This window comes from Tubulanus polymorphus, chromosome 2 (genome assembly GCF_964204645.1).
Source record: "Tubulanus polymorphus chromosome 2, tnTubPoly1.2, whole genome shotgun sequence".
NCBI classification, from domain to species: domain Eukaryota; kingdom Metazoa; phylum Nemertea; class Palaeonemertea; order Tubulaniformes; family Tubulanidae; genus Tubulanus; species Tubulanus polymorphus.
Genome location: NC_134026.1, coordinates 5,459,702 through 5,475,804, shown reverse-complemented (window position 1 = coordinate 5,475,804; position 16,103 = coordinate 5,459,702). Strand labels below are relative to the sequence as shown.

At 39.4% G+C, this 16,103-nt stretch overlaps 2 protein-coding genes across 2 annotated transcripts; one reads left to right on the top strand and one right to left on the bottom strand.

Moving 5' to 3' along the window:
* Positions 1–139: 139 nt before the first annotated feature.
* Positions 140–4,074, bottom strand: LOC141899745 (ciliary microtubule-associated protein 2-like). Its single transcript, XM_074786241.1, has 10 exons — positions 3,922–4,074; positions 3,596–3,683; positions 3,331–3,501; positions 2,863–2,982; positions 2,564–2,701; positions 2,341–2,484; positions 1,619–1,783; positions 1,388–1,525; positions 1,180–1,304; positions 140–814 (listed from the first exon to the last, which is right to left on the bottom strand). Exons 1-10 carry the CDS (start codon positions 3,969–3,971, stop codon positions 679–681), a joined length of 1,275 nt encoding a protein of 424 aa, XP_074642342.1. The 5' UTR covers positions 3,972–4,074; the 3' UTR covers positions 140–678.
* A 1,139-nt stretch (positions 4,075–5,213) lies between these two features.
* LOC141898315 (uncharacterized) lies at positions 5,214–14,630 on the top strand. The gene is made up of 3 exons (XM_074784157.1): positions 5,214–5,367; positions 7,573–8,067; positions 12,296–14,630. Exons 1-3 carry the CDS (start codon positions 5,214–5,216, stop codon positions 14,317–14,319), a joined length of 2,673 nt encoding a protein of 890 aa, XP_074640258.1. The 3' UTR covers positions 14,320–14,630.
* The last annotated feature ends 1,473 nt before the right edge of the window (positions 14,631–16,103 follow it).

Genomic DNA, 16,103 nt, shown 5'->3' with positions numbered 1-16,103 from the left:
GCATTTACACCCAACCTCTGGGTAATATCGGGCCTGGTAATATTTTGATCAGCACCCATCACTGATAAGTTATTGCTGTGTTAAGCTTGAAACAAATCAAATTACCATCCTCTAGTCTCATAACAACATATTATCGTTGAAAAATTCAATTTATTTCAATTCTTTTTTCATAATATCACAGATCATCTCTTGGTCAGTTTGGACACGATCAATAGAGTATTTTGTCGATCAATTAAATCATTATTGTACATGAAATTAAAAAGGTGTCTTGTATTGAAAACTAAATAACAACAACAATCATGTGTACCGGTAATCAACGTATAGTATATACAGTGAGTATAGAGTAATTAGAGTAGAATTTAACAATAGAGTCTTAGCAGTTTGATTAGAATGTATATATAAAAAGCAAACATATTTTGTAAATACGTAAATCACAGCACAAAAATAATATATAACTCAAATAATTACATCTGCACTCAAAGCCCCTCCAAAACCGAGTACTGGGTATATTCGAATCATTATTGGAATTTTCAAAGTAAACGCAGATTATGCCTAGATGACGGCCATCGGAATGAGAAAAATTTGGGCGAGTATTTAGTGCGTACCGGTGGTGTAACCTGTCTGAAAGAAATCAGTAGCTCTGACGAATATCGGCAGTTTTATTTCGAGTATAATTATTCAAACGACAGTCGTTGCTCGTTGATTTGACATCGGCGTGTTGTCTTTTTGTCTTTGCACGTATTGCGAAGGCGTCTCCGGTTGAATGATACATATTTTGTCCTCGGGACGGAGATCTTTAGCACGAATTCTCTCTCTGAAAAATTTTATGAAAACATCATTGGATTTATTCAAGCAGACAGGCTTGAGGAATATGCGAGTGAGTTTGTGTTTAACATCGGTTGGAACTGAAGCTTTTATCTTGGACCTTCTCCCAGACAGAAATTTTTGAGAATTCGATGCTTCAATATGGCCTCTGAGCGATTTCCGTAAATGTAACCGAGTAAATAAACAAATTTAAGATTATGTGTGGCATGTACTCTGAAACATTTTTAAGATTCCATTACTATTGATTAGCAAAACTAAATTCTCGTTAGAACCCTCATGCGTCGGGCCTTCAAAGGATCGCAACTATAGGCTATAGTCTTTGTACGAAGTAGTACTTCAGCGAAATCTGCTTACTTATAGAACTTTTCCATCGATGGTTGATATCGCCCGGTTTTCGAATCGAATACGCTCTTATGCGCATTGATGTGATGAGATTCTTCCCATTTCTGTATATCATACCGACCGGCTCCGACTGGATTCTATAGAAGAAAAGCAATGAGTAAAAGCATTAAACCCTTAATACGCCCCTGATCTATGAAATGGGGGTTAGACTCGTACTTACAAAGTTTCTAGTGAAGAATTTCTGCGCGATTCGATCATTCCTCTGAGCGGACGACAGGAAACCGGGGGATTTCTTCGCGAAGCTCGGTTTCTTCAGATTGGGATTATCGGGATCGTAGTTTCCTGGGCCCGGATCTTCCTGCGAGAATATAAATTTGCACAACATAACTCATGAATTCTTTTTTGACAAGAAATTTCAAATGGACTTATGAATTAATATGCTAAAACGTACAGGATTGCGTGGTACTTGCGGTAGTGTACAACAGTAAATACGGTCGCTATGTTTCGCTGGATATTGTTCAACTTTTCCGAACTTTCCTTGTTTTTTGCTGTGTTCACTTGTCATATCGTCGAGGAACGATTTCAGCTCGTATTGACCGGGACCGAGATGACTTATCTGAAAAAAAGACAAAAAACAGTGTATTATAACCTTTAACAAACATCGAGGATTTGTAGAAACCACAAATCCCAATTTAACAATACCAAAAACTAATGCCACTCAACTAAAAACAGAGAGACTATTCATTGAGCAACTATGGGGAGATGGTCAATAGAAGCTATGAGCCTAATTCCTGCATGGCATACTTGGGTCGAGGCAGGGCATCGTCAGAGCAGGGTCGAGGGTTACGGACGACCCCCTTTTAAAACCCAAGTTCCACATTTTTTCAGATCCAAATTTTTTTTTCACATTCAAGAAATTTCACAAATATTTTGCCTAAAAAGGTCCAGAAAACCCCCCTATCAAGCTTCAAATTTAAAATATAAGATTATGAAAGAACATTCAAAAGGTTTCAAGAATTCGTGGCAATTCCGCTCATATAAATTCTGTCCCCCTTTTAGAAAAATCCTTGTGACAGCCCTGAAAAGAAGCCTGGCAAATCAGCAGAACTGTGTACACACTTCAAGGGTGACTATTCTAACTTAATATCTAAATACAGCTGATATAAAACTTACCGGTGATGCGTAGTGACCTGTAGTGATTGGTTTATTGCGTTCTCCCGTGAAGAGATCATACGGTCCTCGTAGACTCGTTAGTTTCTTAGCGGTTTGATCCGTGAAACTTTCGAAGTTATAACTTCCCGGTCCAAGATCGGATCCCTGAATAAAATCAAACATCTTTAAATTCATACATCTTGTGGGTAACGTGCGTAATGAAGGCTTTTTCTTCGCGACTTACCACCATCGGAAGTGATCTAGGCTGCGATGAACCGGCGTCTAACATGCCCACAGTACTAGTTGACTTGAACCCTTTCTCTTCCAATGCTGCATGTGGTACGCCTCCTTTACCATAGGTACCCGGTCCCGGTGTATCATTCTAAATGGACATTACAAAAAGAGTCTCATTCTACAGTTATACGTCATCCTCAGGGTTCACTAACTATACTTAAACTGAATTTACTGTTTTTAAGCTAATCACAAAAATATATGTGGACTATAGGAATGCTCTATAAGTGATTTAAAGGTACCGATACTTACTAAAGTGGATGGCTCTTTGAATCTTTGTTCTTTTGTTTGACAGATACCACGAATGCTATGAGGACGCTGATCCGTTAGAAAATCTTTGATGTTATACGTTCCAGGTCCAAGTTTCCGCTCCTTTTCAAAGATGAAATGATTAATTAAAAAATCCATGATTCCTCAGATCGAATAGATGGGGCAAATATAGGAAGGGATCGCCGTGCCCCGGAAGAAAATGAAAGGTATCTCTCAGATATAGCAGCTATGTCAAAGGCCTCTATAGGGTCTCACCCTTTGTTTTTAATAGATATCTTCGAAGAAATACATCCCAATAGATGCTTTTGAGAGGATAGAATCAAATTTGTAGGCTTTGATCTCTGCCTTAACTAAAAGGACAATCTTGATTGGACAGCAGGGATCTGAGGGATCAGGGAGACCACTCTCTCGATCCGCCCCTGGCTAAACAAGAGATCGCTATAGACTTACAAGCAGTTTTTTCAGTTCCCATTGTTCTTTGTGCAGTAGATGTGGAAGTGCAGCCATTTTAGAAACCTCATAAGCTCGTGCCCATCCCGGACCCGAAGCGCGATGGATTACGGCTTTGTCGGAGAAATCGCCTGTATCTACGTGATAACTACCCGGGCCTAAGCGTCGATTCTGAAAGATAGATAGAACAAATTTGATCCAGATTATTTAGCGATTTAGAATGGCGAACTCATATTTCTAAATTGACAATTCCTTCGCCACTTACCAATTCACATATTGATTTTTTGTCGTATGGAATTTGCGTAAATGTTCCAGGTGTTTTACTCTTCGGATGAACGCCTGATACGTCAAATCTAAAAATAGATAATTCAACGGAATATAATTTTACTGCGAGGATTTGGAAGCCGAGCCTGAATTGAGGGCTATTATGAAGTTAGAGATATTAATAACCACTAAACTTTGCACTGATATATACAGTAAAATAGGTAATATGTAGAAACAGGTAGATAAGAGAGATGAGTTGTTGAGTCTTGAGTGAGGAGAGGAGGCTCCTGCTGACTGAAAACTAAAGCATTAAGGCCCTAACCCTACCGTGAAGTCTGAACGCCGAACGGGGCTCCTTTGAATTTCTTATCGGTCATATTTAATAGATGAGTAGTGTCTTGTATGAAATAATAAACTGGTACGAGTAATCGCTATTTAAGACATCATTAACAATAATGGATTTCTTCCTTCACGATTTGACATTTTACATGTACATGTCAAACTACATGTTATTTCCATGGAAACATGGTGGCAGCACTAGCCGGTCATTGGCGAGGAGCAGTATCAGGAGGACTCCATTGGAGCCAGCCGTCCATCAACGGGCTGCGACCGACTTGACTTAGAGTGAGACGCACTTGACGCAGGGAAAATACGGAAACAGGAGAAATGTTTCCGCGATCGAACATGTCTTGTTTCTAAGTGTTTCCCGGTGTCGTGTCGTTGGGCTGTCCAGAAAAAGCGGAACTACTCAAGAGCAGCATGACAGTCATCCTCCCTAGTAGACCAGACCTGCTTCCAAGACAGCTGACACTGTGAAATGCGTTAAGACCGAATTATAGTACGTTCGGTCTTGCTTTCGCCCAGTCGACTAACTAGGAAAAAGTTCGCCAGCGCTGTTGGCCCCAGAAAATGTTATGCAAACTCCACGAAAATATCTTTCTTCAGGTTGTTGCAGATTGACCGTGAAATCTTTTTTCGAATGCTTAATTTTCTAAGAATGTAAAATATGTTATTCATTCACTAAATCTATACTTTGACCAATAAACGATTATTGAATATGTTTGAAATTTCTTATTTGAAATCGCATACATGGTTGAAGAGGATTGTCATAGGTTCGATCCCGATCAACTGATTTTTCGGACCCAACGGACAGAGCGAGCATTCGTTAATTTCTACAAGCTCGACGAAATGAATGTTACAACATTGTCGAATGCATGTTCTGAATAATTTATACGTGGGAAAGCTTCTCACAGATCGACTCATTACAGCTAATCAATTTCAGAGTGGAACTTCAATAAGCGACACTTAACAACGCTATCATATTCAAACACATTATTATTACGTATCGTATCACGAAGCTGTCTTCCATCAAAGTCTGTTTAAAAAACTTAAGTGAACGGTGAATATAGGCGTCTATGATAAGAGCGAACTATTAATGTTCCATCACTTTTACACTTTACGAGATTAACGCGCAATTTGTTATTCGATAATTGCATTTGTTAGCGTGAGTGCGCGCGATTGCAACAGCAACCAGCCGTCGCCGTTTACCACAGACCACCCGCCAGAGTAATACAGAGGAGAGGAAGTTGTTATAATTACGATATTACGCGACAGTAACCATGTCAAAACAGCGAGAGTTCACGAAGATGGAGAAAATACAAGACGAAGAAACTCGAAAATGCAACTCAAACGAAAGAAAAAAAGCAACAAAAAAGCGAATCGTAAAATTGCAGACGGCTGTTAGATTTGCTCAAGTTATTGTCGACGAATGGGGTAAATAGATGCTTTTTCAAATCAGTATCTTAACTTTAACAAGCTAAACAATGCAAATTTTGGCAAACCGATAAATTCACAAATGGTTCCCGACAGTTATCTGGTCACAGGTTCTTTTTAAGCATTATTTTTGCTTGTTGGTTTTGACTGAAACTAATTGCTAGGCAAATTTACGCATCCATTGCAAGGTTTTGTCTGCTAACAACCTTATAAAGCATTATTTTTGTCCGTTGGTTAGTTTGAGGTTTCTCGAAAAACTGCAAAATGCAATGTCTTTCTTTTCATTTCTTAACGATGCAGTTTTTACTTTCTATTTCAATTAATGCTCGGGAGAAGTGCCGCGAAAAACTTTCACACGGTCACCATAGCGTTCAGGGAAAATGACAGAACTATACAACAGTACAAAAACGTTCCACTAGGTCCATTACCTTTATTAAAAGTCGGTAGTCAATATGGTAGATCACTTTGTCATTACATTAGTGTCAATATATAAATATATGATTTGAGCTGAAAAGATAAAACCCTGTTTTAAAAGGCAGAATTTAGCCGATTTTTTTAAAGTTAGGTCGAAAATCTTACACGTATTTATTTTGATACAGCACAAAGATATAACTGAACAATTGATTAACTCAAAATAACATCTGCATAGGTAGGCCATGTATTAGTTAAGGTAATGTCGAATATTCATATTCAATATAGTTACGCAATAGACGTGCGTGTTCTGTTTGGGAAGAACAAAATGGAAAATTCTAGAGATGAGCGGAAAAATGTAGAAATAATTACTATAATAACGTAAATTGAGAATGAATTGGATAGTTCATAATTTGCATTTGCATAATCAGCAAATATTTTCTATGATAGAATATATTTATTTAGTGTCTCATCCAATTTTTACGGAAGGAATCATATACACTTGATTTTTGGATTAACAATTTTTTTCAAATTCCGAAATTACTATCGTTAATCCCGCACAAATCTTCTAATGCATCGTTTTTCAATATCCTGATATACGTTGCTTGCATGTCTTGATACTTTCACTGACGTTGATGTATCAATGTTCCATGTTTCCATGGCTGCTTCCTGTAGTAGGGCAGCAACCACGATATCGCCTCTGTAACTTGAAATATGAAACAATTCCTTCAGTCTGAATATGAATTATTAACGATTAACACCCGGAAAACCTTTAACGTCTTAGTCCTGTGTTGCGCGCTTAACAATGAGACTTTTAGATTACGAGCATGTTGATGACATAGTACATGGTTGGAGAGGTCAAACCATAGACTCTTTCGTTTTTGGTGTCCATGGGTAAAAACTAAACATCGAACATTGCAACCAAATTACGATTCAGTTCTGAAACATAAATTCTGTTCAAACCCGAATAACGCGAATGAACACATCTTTGGGGGGTAACTTGTCTCGATTGTGAAGGAACCTGAATTGAAATATGACCTGGCTACATCACTTAGTAATTATATCGTAACTCGTTCGAAAGTCAGGATGAAATAAAATGGCTCAACAGAACAGGCGAAACCGGCACTTTCTATCAAACCCGTAATTTAGATCCTTTACGTATTTTTGCCGCCTTTCAAACAAACGCGTACTTTTCATTTTCTCTCATATACTTGAAATTCAACAGTGAGAAATCATTGCTTACAAACATGGAAATACAATTCGTACGTAGATACTTAAAGCTACTAAGTGCACCTTATTTACAATCAAGAAAAGCTCGAAGATTTGTTCCACTTCGATCAGAAATAAAAGAACTAAGAAATAGCTTTGTAAGAGGTCACTCGCATTTGACCAAAAACTCAGCGAGTCGAAGAATTAATCCACGAAATATATCAATGTAAAATTGGCCAAAACAGGCGAGCGAGTTTTAATCTGTTGTATGCACACTCGTGTACTGTTTAATTCTGCAATGTTTGAACAGCAAAATGCGTCTCTAAAAAAACCTTCTGTCTGCTAAGCGTATCTGTCGATTGATCCGTTAAAATGTTTGACGCCAACGGGGAATAGAATCAAGCCGCAAATTATTTGCAGTATTAAAACAGGCGCGGAAAACCGATTGAGCAATTTGTAACATCGCGGTCGCCAGGAATACCGTATTAAATATTCTCCAGTGGGAACTGTTCTAATTTCTGTAGAAAACTCGTTCGTTCGATTTTAACAAAAGTGAAAAAATCATTGCGCGTATTTTGTTGAAAGGATTTTCAACGGTTGTGATGGAAAGATTATTCAGCGACGAGAAACCGACCAAAATCCCGATTGAAATACCGCACGATCGGGTAATAACAGTTCGTGATGAACTGGCGTTTGGTTTCCGAAAGTCATCTACCAGGCTCGAATTGCACCGCAACGATGAAAACGGTGACAATGATAGCGCTGATTTGGAAAATGAATTCATGTATCGGCCGCCTGCCTCCGCGCCTAGAAGGTTATCTATAGTCAGGCGCGCATCGATAGTACCGTGGATGATGTCCAGACTGTCCTCTCACACTCCAGTGATTGCCGAAGATACTCCACCCGAACGGCCGGCGAAGAACGATGCGATAGCTTTTCTAACTGAGACCTGGCCGGTAACACCTAATGTTCGAGCTACGACTAGTTTTGAATTGCAAAAACGGTTAGAGGATTCACAGAGGAAAAGAGGGATGAAACGACGTGATTCGATGCATTATAAATTAATCCTCGATTCGACAGGTAGGCATACACCAAAATAAATCGTTCGTTGTTCACGTAAAACCGCATCGGCAGTTTACTTTAACAATCCCATCGAAGCAGCAACTAAAAATGATTGAAAATACTGAAAGACCAATCAGTTTACAGATAAATTATATTTGCAATGAGATTTCAAATGGCGATCGATAGAAAGTTCACTTATTATATTCAGGCATACCCTGAGTTCAGTTGATACAGCGTTCCTAGCTCAGAGAAATGATACAGAGTTCCTAGTTCAGAGAAATAAGAGAACTTTTGGTTGTTTATTTTTTATCTTACGCATAATAGGGATTGTCCCTGTTATTTATTTGATAGGTAAATTTCGTTTGATTTTATGATTGAGTGTCCCTTGAAGACCCACCACACCTGCCGAGAGCGAAACAGGGGGTTTGATTTTAAAATCGGAAATCGAAGTACAGATACAGTATAGCACAGAACTTTTGGTTGTTATAACCGCGTTGTATCATTCAGACAGTTGACACCGCGCAAAAGCCTTTAGTGAGACGGCTGCAGAACAGTCCGAGAAGAGAACGAGACCAAGAGACGTGGGTTTTTGAAGGCCACGTCAGTAAAACAACGACCATCCGGTGCGACCGATAATCAATTAACAAATCGCGTTGATTGATTAATATATCCTGTTGACTCTGACAATACAGCCACGTCAAATATCCAGAACATATGTATAATGCACATGTATATGTATATGTATATAATGCACTTTAGCCCATCTTCTAGATATCAGTACATTTTCTAAATATCGTTTCTCTGCAAATAAACAAAATGTATTGAAACATTTTGAAATCAAGTATTATATATCACATATCCTCATTTATTTTCTTGTGTAACGAGGCCTTCGTAAAACCTTTGAGCAAACTAATTTTGATTGTTGACATCAATAAAAAACCTGATTATGCAATCGTCGCATCAAGTCATGTGAGAAAAACGACACCGCAAGACCTCGTTCAGCGTTCTCGGTTAAACATCTGCGGTCGTTGTCGGAGTAAGCAAACATTTCTTTTGCGAATCTTTTATCACGGAGTAATAAAACTATTAGTTTTCTCCCGATAGAATCATGAACTCTCGAATTTAGACAGGTCAACGGCTTTAACAACCCGCTTCACGTCGTCATTAGTAATTAATTCTCATTCAAGTATAAAAGGCTACAAATTTCTATACATAACAAAAATGATCTCTGAATTCAACGTAATAATCTGATTGCGCAATACAACCTCAAATGATTTTGGAGGTAAAGGAGGTGTGCTCAATGTCCATTTTTCCAAATGTCAGAAAAAGTTGGTGTACATTCATTTTCTCTCAGCAATAAGAATAAGAATCGATTAAAAACAAGGCCACGTACATTACAGCGTAAGAAAATGTCATTTTTTACGAAGGAGGCCCCCAGACCACCGCGAGAGGCATTGTCGACTTCGCTGATGTCATAAATCTTTCTAACGGAGAAAGTTCTTCTAATTTCAAATATAGTAATTAAAAGCGTTGAAATAACCGGTTAATTGATATCCTAACTAATCTATATTTCGTCTTCAATAATTTTTTGAACTACCCAGTCTTCACGGAGAACACCTGCGGCTATGTCCGATCTATGCGCCACCAATTGGAATATATAGAAATCTGCGCTGATTTATGAGTTGAAACTCCGGAAACTCCACATATGGAGTTCCGTTAAGATTAATCAATTACGATCGTGGTTAATGGGTTACTTTTATATTTCCATCGTTACCCATTCTATCAACAGCTATTACTAGTGGCCGCAAACCACGCAATGTTATTAATCATATACGGGATGCTGGAGAGCTGGGTACATTATAATATAAGCATGAATAACAATTTGTAAGTTTTTTATATTCTTATTTCTCAGCTCTGATTGCTGCAGTTAATTTCATAGTAAGTCGTTGTATCGCCGCACCAATAAGGGCACTGGGTGGCATTTTATCATTTACAGTTTAGACATTAGGGGTTAGTTTCAAAGAAGGGTTGGGCCTGTTCAAACTTCACCGTTACAGTATCTATCTATCCTGCTATCTGTAGGAAAACATCCTTTAACAAAAAAATTAGTGGAACCCGAGACTTTGCAGGGTACGTTCGTACCTTGTGGGCAAGAGCCTAAAAGATTATGACAGCATTAGGCATTAGGTCAGTATCAGACAGCCAATATGGGTCTGGCTGCGGGTTAAATTCGTATTAGCTTCTTTCGAAACGGATACATCAGGACATGACAGGGGATCCGAACCTCTCGAACATCCCCTCTAGATCTGCCCCGTGTATTTAGTGTTTATGGAATACCCGTTTATTCTATAATACCACTTGTAATCGATAAATGACTACATGTGGCGTTCGTGTTTTGTCAAATTGTATAACTAAAGTATTCTAAGTATTCAAACGAGTGCTAGTTATTTTTTCTAGCAGAAAACTAATTAATAAGTTTCGTTATTCTTCATTCTGCGCATGAAAGAAATCTCATAAACCTGAAATAATAGATATGCATATTACCAAGCTATTCTTTTATTGTGTATGATAGTTTTGTAATTTCTTTCATAGTCTAAAAGACTCTTTCAATGCGGTTTGGTATATTACACATTGAATAGTTGTTTTTTTGGTGAGTTTATCACTTAACGGCTATTTCATATATTCATACGGGATTTGCTATGCTTAATATGCACCTTGCCTTCGTTCATTCGTTCATTTCTTTACCATTATAATCATATCAATAATGCCTGTAAAAGCACCGTTAAAATTCAATTTGTCGACTTCACCCGAGTACGACCCGCTTTTATGGTTCCTAATTAACCCGAGCAGTACCTCTGCGCTGAAATTTACACCGTGACCAAACCTAAAATAATATAAATCACGCGAATGTTTTTGTACAAAGAAAGAGTTTATTGCGATTTTATGTCAAAGCATTGAATATAGCTGTAAGAGCTCTCTAACAGATATACCTTGGTGACGGTTGAAAAACCAGCTAACATCGTCCACATAATTACAGTCAACACGAACAGAAAGCGCTAAGAAAGCAATATTTATCTCATTAATATACGCAAAACTGTTCTATCATTGAGAGGGAATAACCGCCTTCAAAATGCCACTGGACCAGTTCCTATTAGAGATGCTCGGCTCTTTTCGCAAAAGACGTAAAGGTATATATACTTAGAAATGTTGTGTACTGTCGTTTATGCATTTCTAGATTGAATTTAATAATTTGTACAATAAAGTATATCTTTACGAAAGTTCAGACGATATCAGTAAAAAACGTAAATTCGTTCTGTCGGTATTAATTATCGATTTCAATATATACATCAGCTATTTTTCATACATATGTCCCTCGTTGTAACTTTCATTTCAGTAGAGATTTCGTTTTGTCTGTGGACTATACGAACAACTGTTTGGCCCGGGCCCGGTTTCGCGAACAGGGATTAAGCCATTAATTCGGGTTAGTTTGCTAATTCGAATCAAAACTTAACCCCCGTTCGTGTAACGTCCACGGTTTGTCGGACCGATGTATAATAAAATCATCACCAAGTAACATTGTAGAATCGCTGTTTACATGAAATTTCTTATGAATGAATATGTATATATTTAGTATGCGAGAATAGAGGTGTCCTGCGAATGATATAAAGTTCACAGTCTTCACATCACATCGACGTTACAAACCACAATGATGTCGTCAGGCTAGATATTGGTAATCGATCTATGTCGAATGAAACTGAACATATTTCTGATGACTAAGCATCGATCATTACCAGTAAACCTATTGATTTCCACGCGCCCGAATCATTCGACCTAAAAATCCCCCAGTATCATCACCATTTGATGAGTGTCTGATTACAAATTATTTCTGCGCCTCAGAACTAAAACAATGTAGTAAATGAAGATCGTTGCGTCAATTAGTAACGGCGTGGAGTAAAGTTAAATTCGTTATTATGACTCTAATGTTTTATGGTAACGGTAAAGAGGCGATATCTGATGACTAGAGATATCAAAATCTCAGTATTCAGAGTCAATAAGTAAAACTGTCAGACAATAAACGTTCTAATCATCAACTGTGGGTTTTTACTTATTAGGCGATTTCTGATGTTTCTCGCCTCGTTCATGGGGTCATGAATATACAAAATACGCGATTGCGCTTATGTTTCATCTTGGAAATTGAATATCGACACAGTAACTGACGGCTATTTTCAATTTTGTCTATTTTCAGAACCTAAAATGCGAATATTCGTTTCATTCGGAGATGAACGGGCATCAATGGACATTCCGCATGGTAAAACTGTAGCCGATGTGAAGGTAATGGTCCAAGACAAATTCTTCATCCGTCCGAATAATGCAGCTACCGGAGATATGGAAACCGCCAAGAATATTTTGGTTCTCAGTTATGGCGGCGCTGAACTTGGAGACGAGTGGATTCTCACCGATATCGGCGTGAATCCCGGATCAACGATCCGAGCTTTCCTGAAAGAAGAACGCAATCCGATCCTGTACATCTACTGCGTACACAACCGAGAAACTTTGAACATTCTGGAACGGATCAAAATTCGAGAAATGCTCACAGCGGAATTGAGGACATTAGCGTCGAAGAAGACTGGACTGCCGGTCGGGGTGTTTCGTCTGGTTACGAAAGACGATAGGGAAATGTACGATGTACATGGTCTTGATGAGTACGACATCCAGGCAGGTGATACGATTAACCTGGAAACATGGGATGGCTGGAACGACTTTTTGACACTGGCGGTTATGGGTTTTACCGATCACATGATGGCTAAGTTATCGGCCGATGAATTCGTGGCCAGATATCAGATGAAAGTAGCGATGTACATTGCTGCTCATTTTGGCCACGTTGACCTGGCGATTTCGCTGATGAAACAGGGAATTCGTCACGATGAACCAGTTGGGCAACACCCGTACCGACAGTGGTGCTTGAAAACGAAACACGTCGACAGTTTCAAATGTCCCGTACACGAAGCGACGGAGAACGGTCAGCTCGGGGTACTGCGTGCTTTTGTACATAACAACGTATGTACAGTTATGACTAAAGATGGTAACGGTCTCAGACCACTAAATATCGCTCTTCGACAGAAACATAAACATTGCGCGCAATTTCTGTTGACGAAGCAATGGAGTCGCATCGCTTATTCGACGACGTCCGTACCGTTGTCGCTGTACGCCAAGATGAGAGCTTGGGGCGAACGAGCCAAAGAGCGTACGTTACTGATTTACGGTTTAGATAAGTCTTCTTTGAAGCGTCGACCTGAGAAAGATGCACCGCTGGTTGGACAGGGTGTCTACGTCGACGGCTTTTCCGAGTGTCAAATGCAAGCTAAATCTAAAGCCATCACCAGATTTGATATCGAAAATAGGAAAATATTGAACTTGCCGCCGGCACATCTTGACATCGATGACGATGACCCGGAGGGCTATTTCAGAAGGTTGTTGAATGTTAATGTGAAATTGCCTCGAATCGGTCGCTTGAATAAGTCCGTTATTGCCGGTCTAAAATCGGGCAAAAGTAGCATCATAGATGATAAGGCTAGTGATAGGTCGGGGCATAGCGAATCGAGCACGTACCCGATGCTGACGTCTCCAACTGATGAGCTCGATGACTCGGTTCGCTTACCACCAATCAAAGAACGCCGTCGCGTTAGCCAGTCACAGCAGAATCTGAGCTATGGCAACCAATCATCGATGAAGAAATCGAAAAGTCAGTCACACCAGAATCTCGCTATGCATTCGACCGGTTCAGAAACATCCGAGCTTAGACCGAATAGCCCGAGCGCGGCTTCTATGAAAAGTAACTATTTAGAAACGGGTAAATTAAAACCTAACGAATCTAGCGGGCCGAAAAATTTGAAATCGGCCAAATCGATGAGCGATGCAGACGGACGACCGAAGAAGCGGCAGACGAAGTCAGCAGCATTACTCGTCAAAGCGAAGTCTGCCGAGTACGGCATCCCGTTACCAATGAACAGTGTAGACAGTTTGCCGAAACCGTTCTATCACGTAGGGGTTTACGAGGTGGACGATGCGCAACGAACTTTGGATCAGTACGAGAAATATAGGGGTATGAAATCCAGAGACTACGCGATTAAATGTTTATCCGTCGCGAACACTTTCAAAGAAAAACCGTGGTTACATCAGGTGAGGTTAGCAATGACGTTGACCACACAAAAGGTGAAGAAATCGTTGGACGGAGAACGCTCCGTCACTTTAAGTTTAGTGGAAAGTTGAAATTGATTCAATTTGAAACTCAAAGGACATATTGTTATTATTGTTTAAAATATTTATATTCGATCAAATCTCGAATGTCGATTTTCAAGAGATTATCTACATTGCGCATTAATCCGCATCTCGGTAGGGAGGTGCCGTAAACTCCCACTTGTTCTGTATTCATAATTGAGATATCGTTGATATGTATAGTAAATATTTATAAGTTAATCTCGGATGTATTCTAATTCTCGTACTTCTGCTGAGTTCAAATGTTGTATGACGTCATGCCGTCCTACTATGCAACGTCATCAACATGATCGTTGGGAGGCAGAGAGTGTATTGTTTTTAAATGGTAATAATTTCAAATTAGTTCGTTTGCAATAATCTTCAAATCCGTGCTATTTACCAATAATAATCTTATACACATGTAGTCTATATTGAATTGTGATATTATTCGTCTGTGATAAAGAATATTATGTAAAAAGGACTAAATAAAAGCTGTTGTACGGAAAGGAGCTGAGAAGAATGAATTATATTTTAGTTGTATATTTAGCCGACACTGTGGTGCGTGTATTTTGTTATTTCTTACGCGGTGCGTCGATTTTCAATCTGTCGTCACATGAAATGAGACTGGACGGGTTTTCTATAAAAGGCAATTTATCAAGGAGATGGTTTATACCGTGTAGCTAGCAAGCTCCATAAACACGAAAATACAGTATGCAATTTCCGCAAAGAAGTTATATATTTTACGAAAATATGAGCCCTCCTACAAATTCATATCATGCAAACACGACTGCGGGCGTAGGCCTTGCGATCGTTGCTGGCGATCGCAGTGAATCGCGTCGCAGTGAGTCGCAAGCCGTCGCAAGGTCGACCTACGCCCAGCTTTAGATGTCCGGGCTCCCCATCGAATTGATATGCCGCCAGCGCCTGGGAAGATGTCAATTTTGTCTAATCCTGTGTCCGCTGTAGATGCAATGACTACCGGTACTTCCTCTGGTACCGAGTTCCAGACGTTCTCCCATCGAATGAAGAAATAGTTTTTCTTGTTTTTTGCATCGACGTTTTTCCAATTTGTATAGGTTTGTATTCTACTGTTATCCTTCTCCTTGGATCGAATTTTCCCGTTTTGTGTAATCGTCTGGGTAGGATGGACTTCGTAGCACGTTGAGCCGTTGCTCGTAAACATGGAAGGTGACTGCATGAATTTAGTGAGAAACGACTGTATGACATATTCCTGTTAGTATCTTAACACGATGTTGTTTGGACAAGTAGTAACAGAGATAGGTTCGTACTACGTGACATCTCCACCAAAGAATTTTTCGCGACGACGTCAATCGCAGACGGCATCGTCTGGGTCAATGTTCGCTTATCAGGGTGTGTGAATGAAAATACACACATCGAATATCGTTAGAACAAAGTCCGAAAAAGGTCCGCGCTTTTTTAATGCAAAATCTATTTGAGCCGCATTATCCACGGGATTTTCAACGCCACACTTTTTATCAACCAGTTCGTTTGATGAATAATATTTCTCACTTTTCGAAACTTCCGCTAAAGGCCTAGGGTCGTACATAGCGGAGGACAAGGGCAGGGGCAGTTGCCCCTCTGAAATGTGGGAAAAGCGCCTATATTATTGTTATATTCAATAGAACCGTCCTTTTTCGGATATATCTGCCTTCCCCAAATTCAAATGCTAGGTAGGCCTACGGCCCTAAAGGTCCAGTAAAATGCTCTACCCGTATATAGAATGGAAAGGTGCAACGAAGAAACCGTACTAGATCAATCATCTGAAAAGCGAATCTTTT

Coding starts and splice junctions, on each gene's coding strand:
- LOC141899745 (XM_074786241.1), bottom strand. CDS start 3,971: ATGACCGATAAGAAATTCAAAGGAGCCCCGTTCGGCGTTCAGACTTCA. Junction 1,526..1,618: donor CGCAAGTACCACGCAATCCT/GTACGTTTTAGC, acceptor ATATTCTCGCAG/GAAGATCCGGGCCCAGGAAA. Junction 1,305..1,387: donor AATTCTTCACTAGAAACTTT/GTAAGTACGAGT, acceptor TTTCTTCTATAG/AATCCAGTCGGAGCCGGTCG.
- LOC141898315 (XM_074784157.1), top strand. CDS start 5,214: ATGTCAAAACAGCGAGAGTTCACGAAGATGGAGAAAATACAAGACGAA. Junction 5,368..7,572: donor AGTTATTGTCGACGAATGGG/GTAAATAGATGC, acceptor TTTTGTTGAAAG/GATTTTCAACGGTTGTGATG. Junction 8,068..12,295: donor ATTAATCCTCGATTCGACAG/GTAGGCATACAC, acceptor GTCTATTTTCAG/AACCTAAAATGCGAATATTC.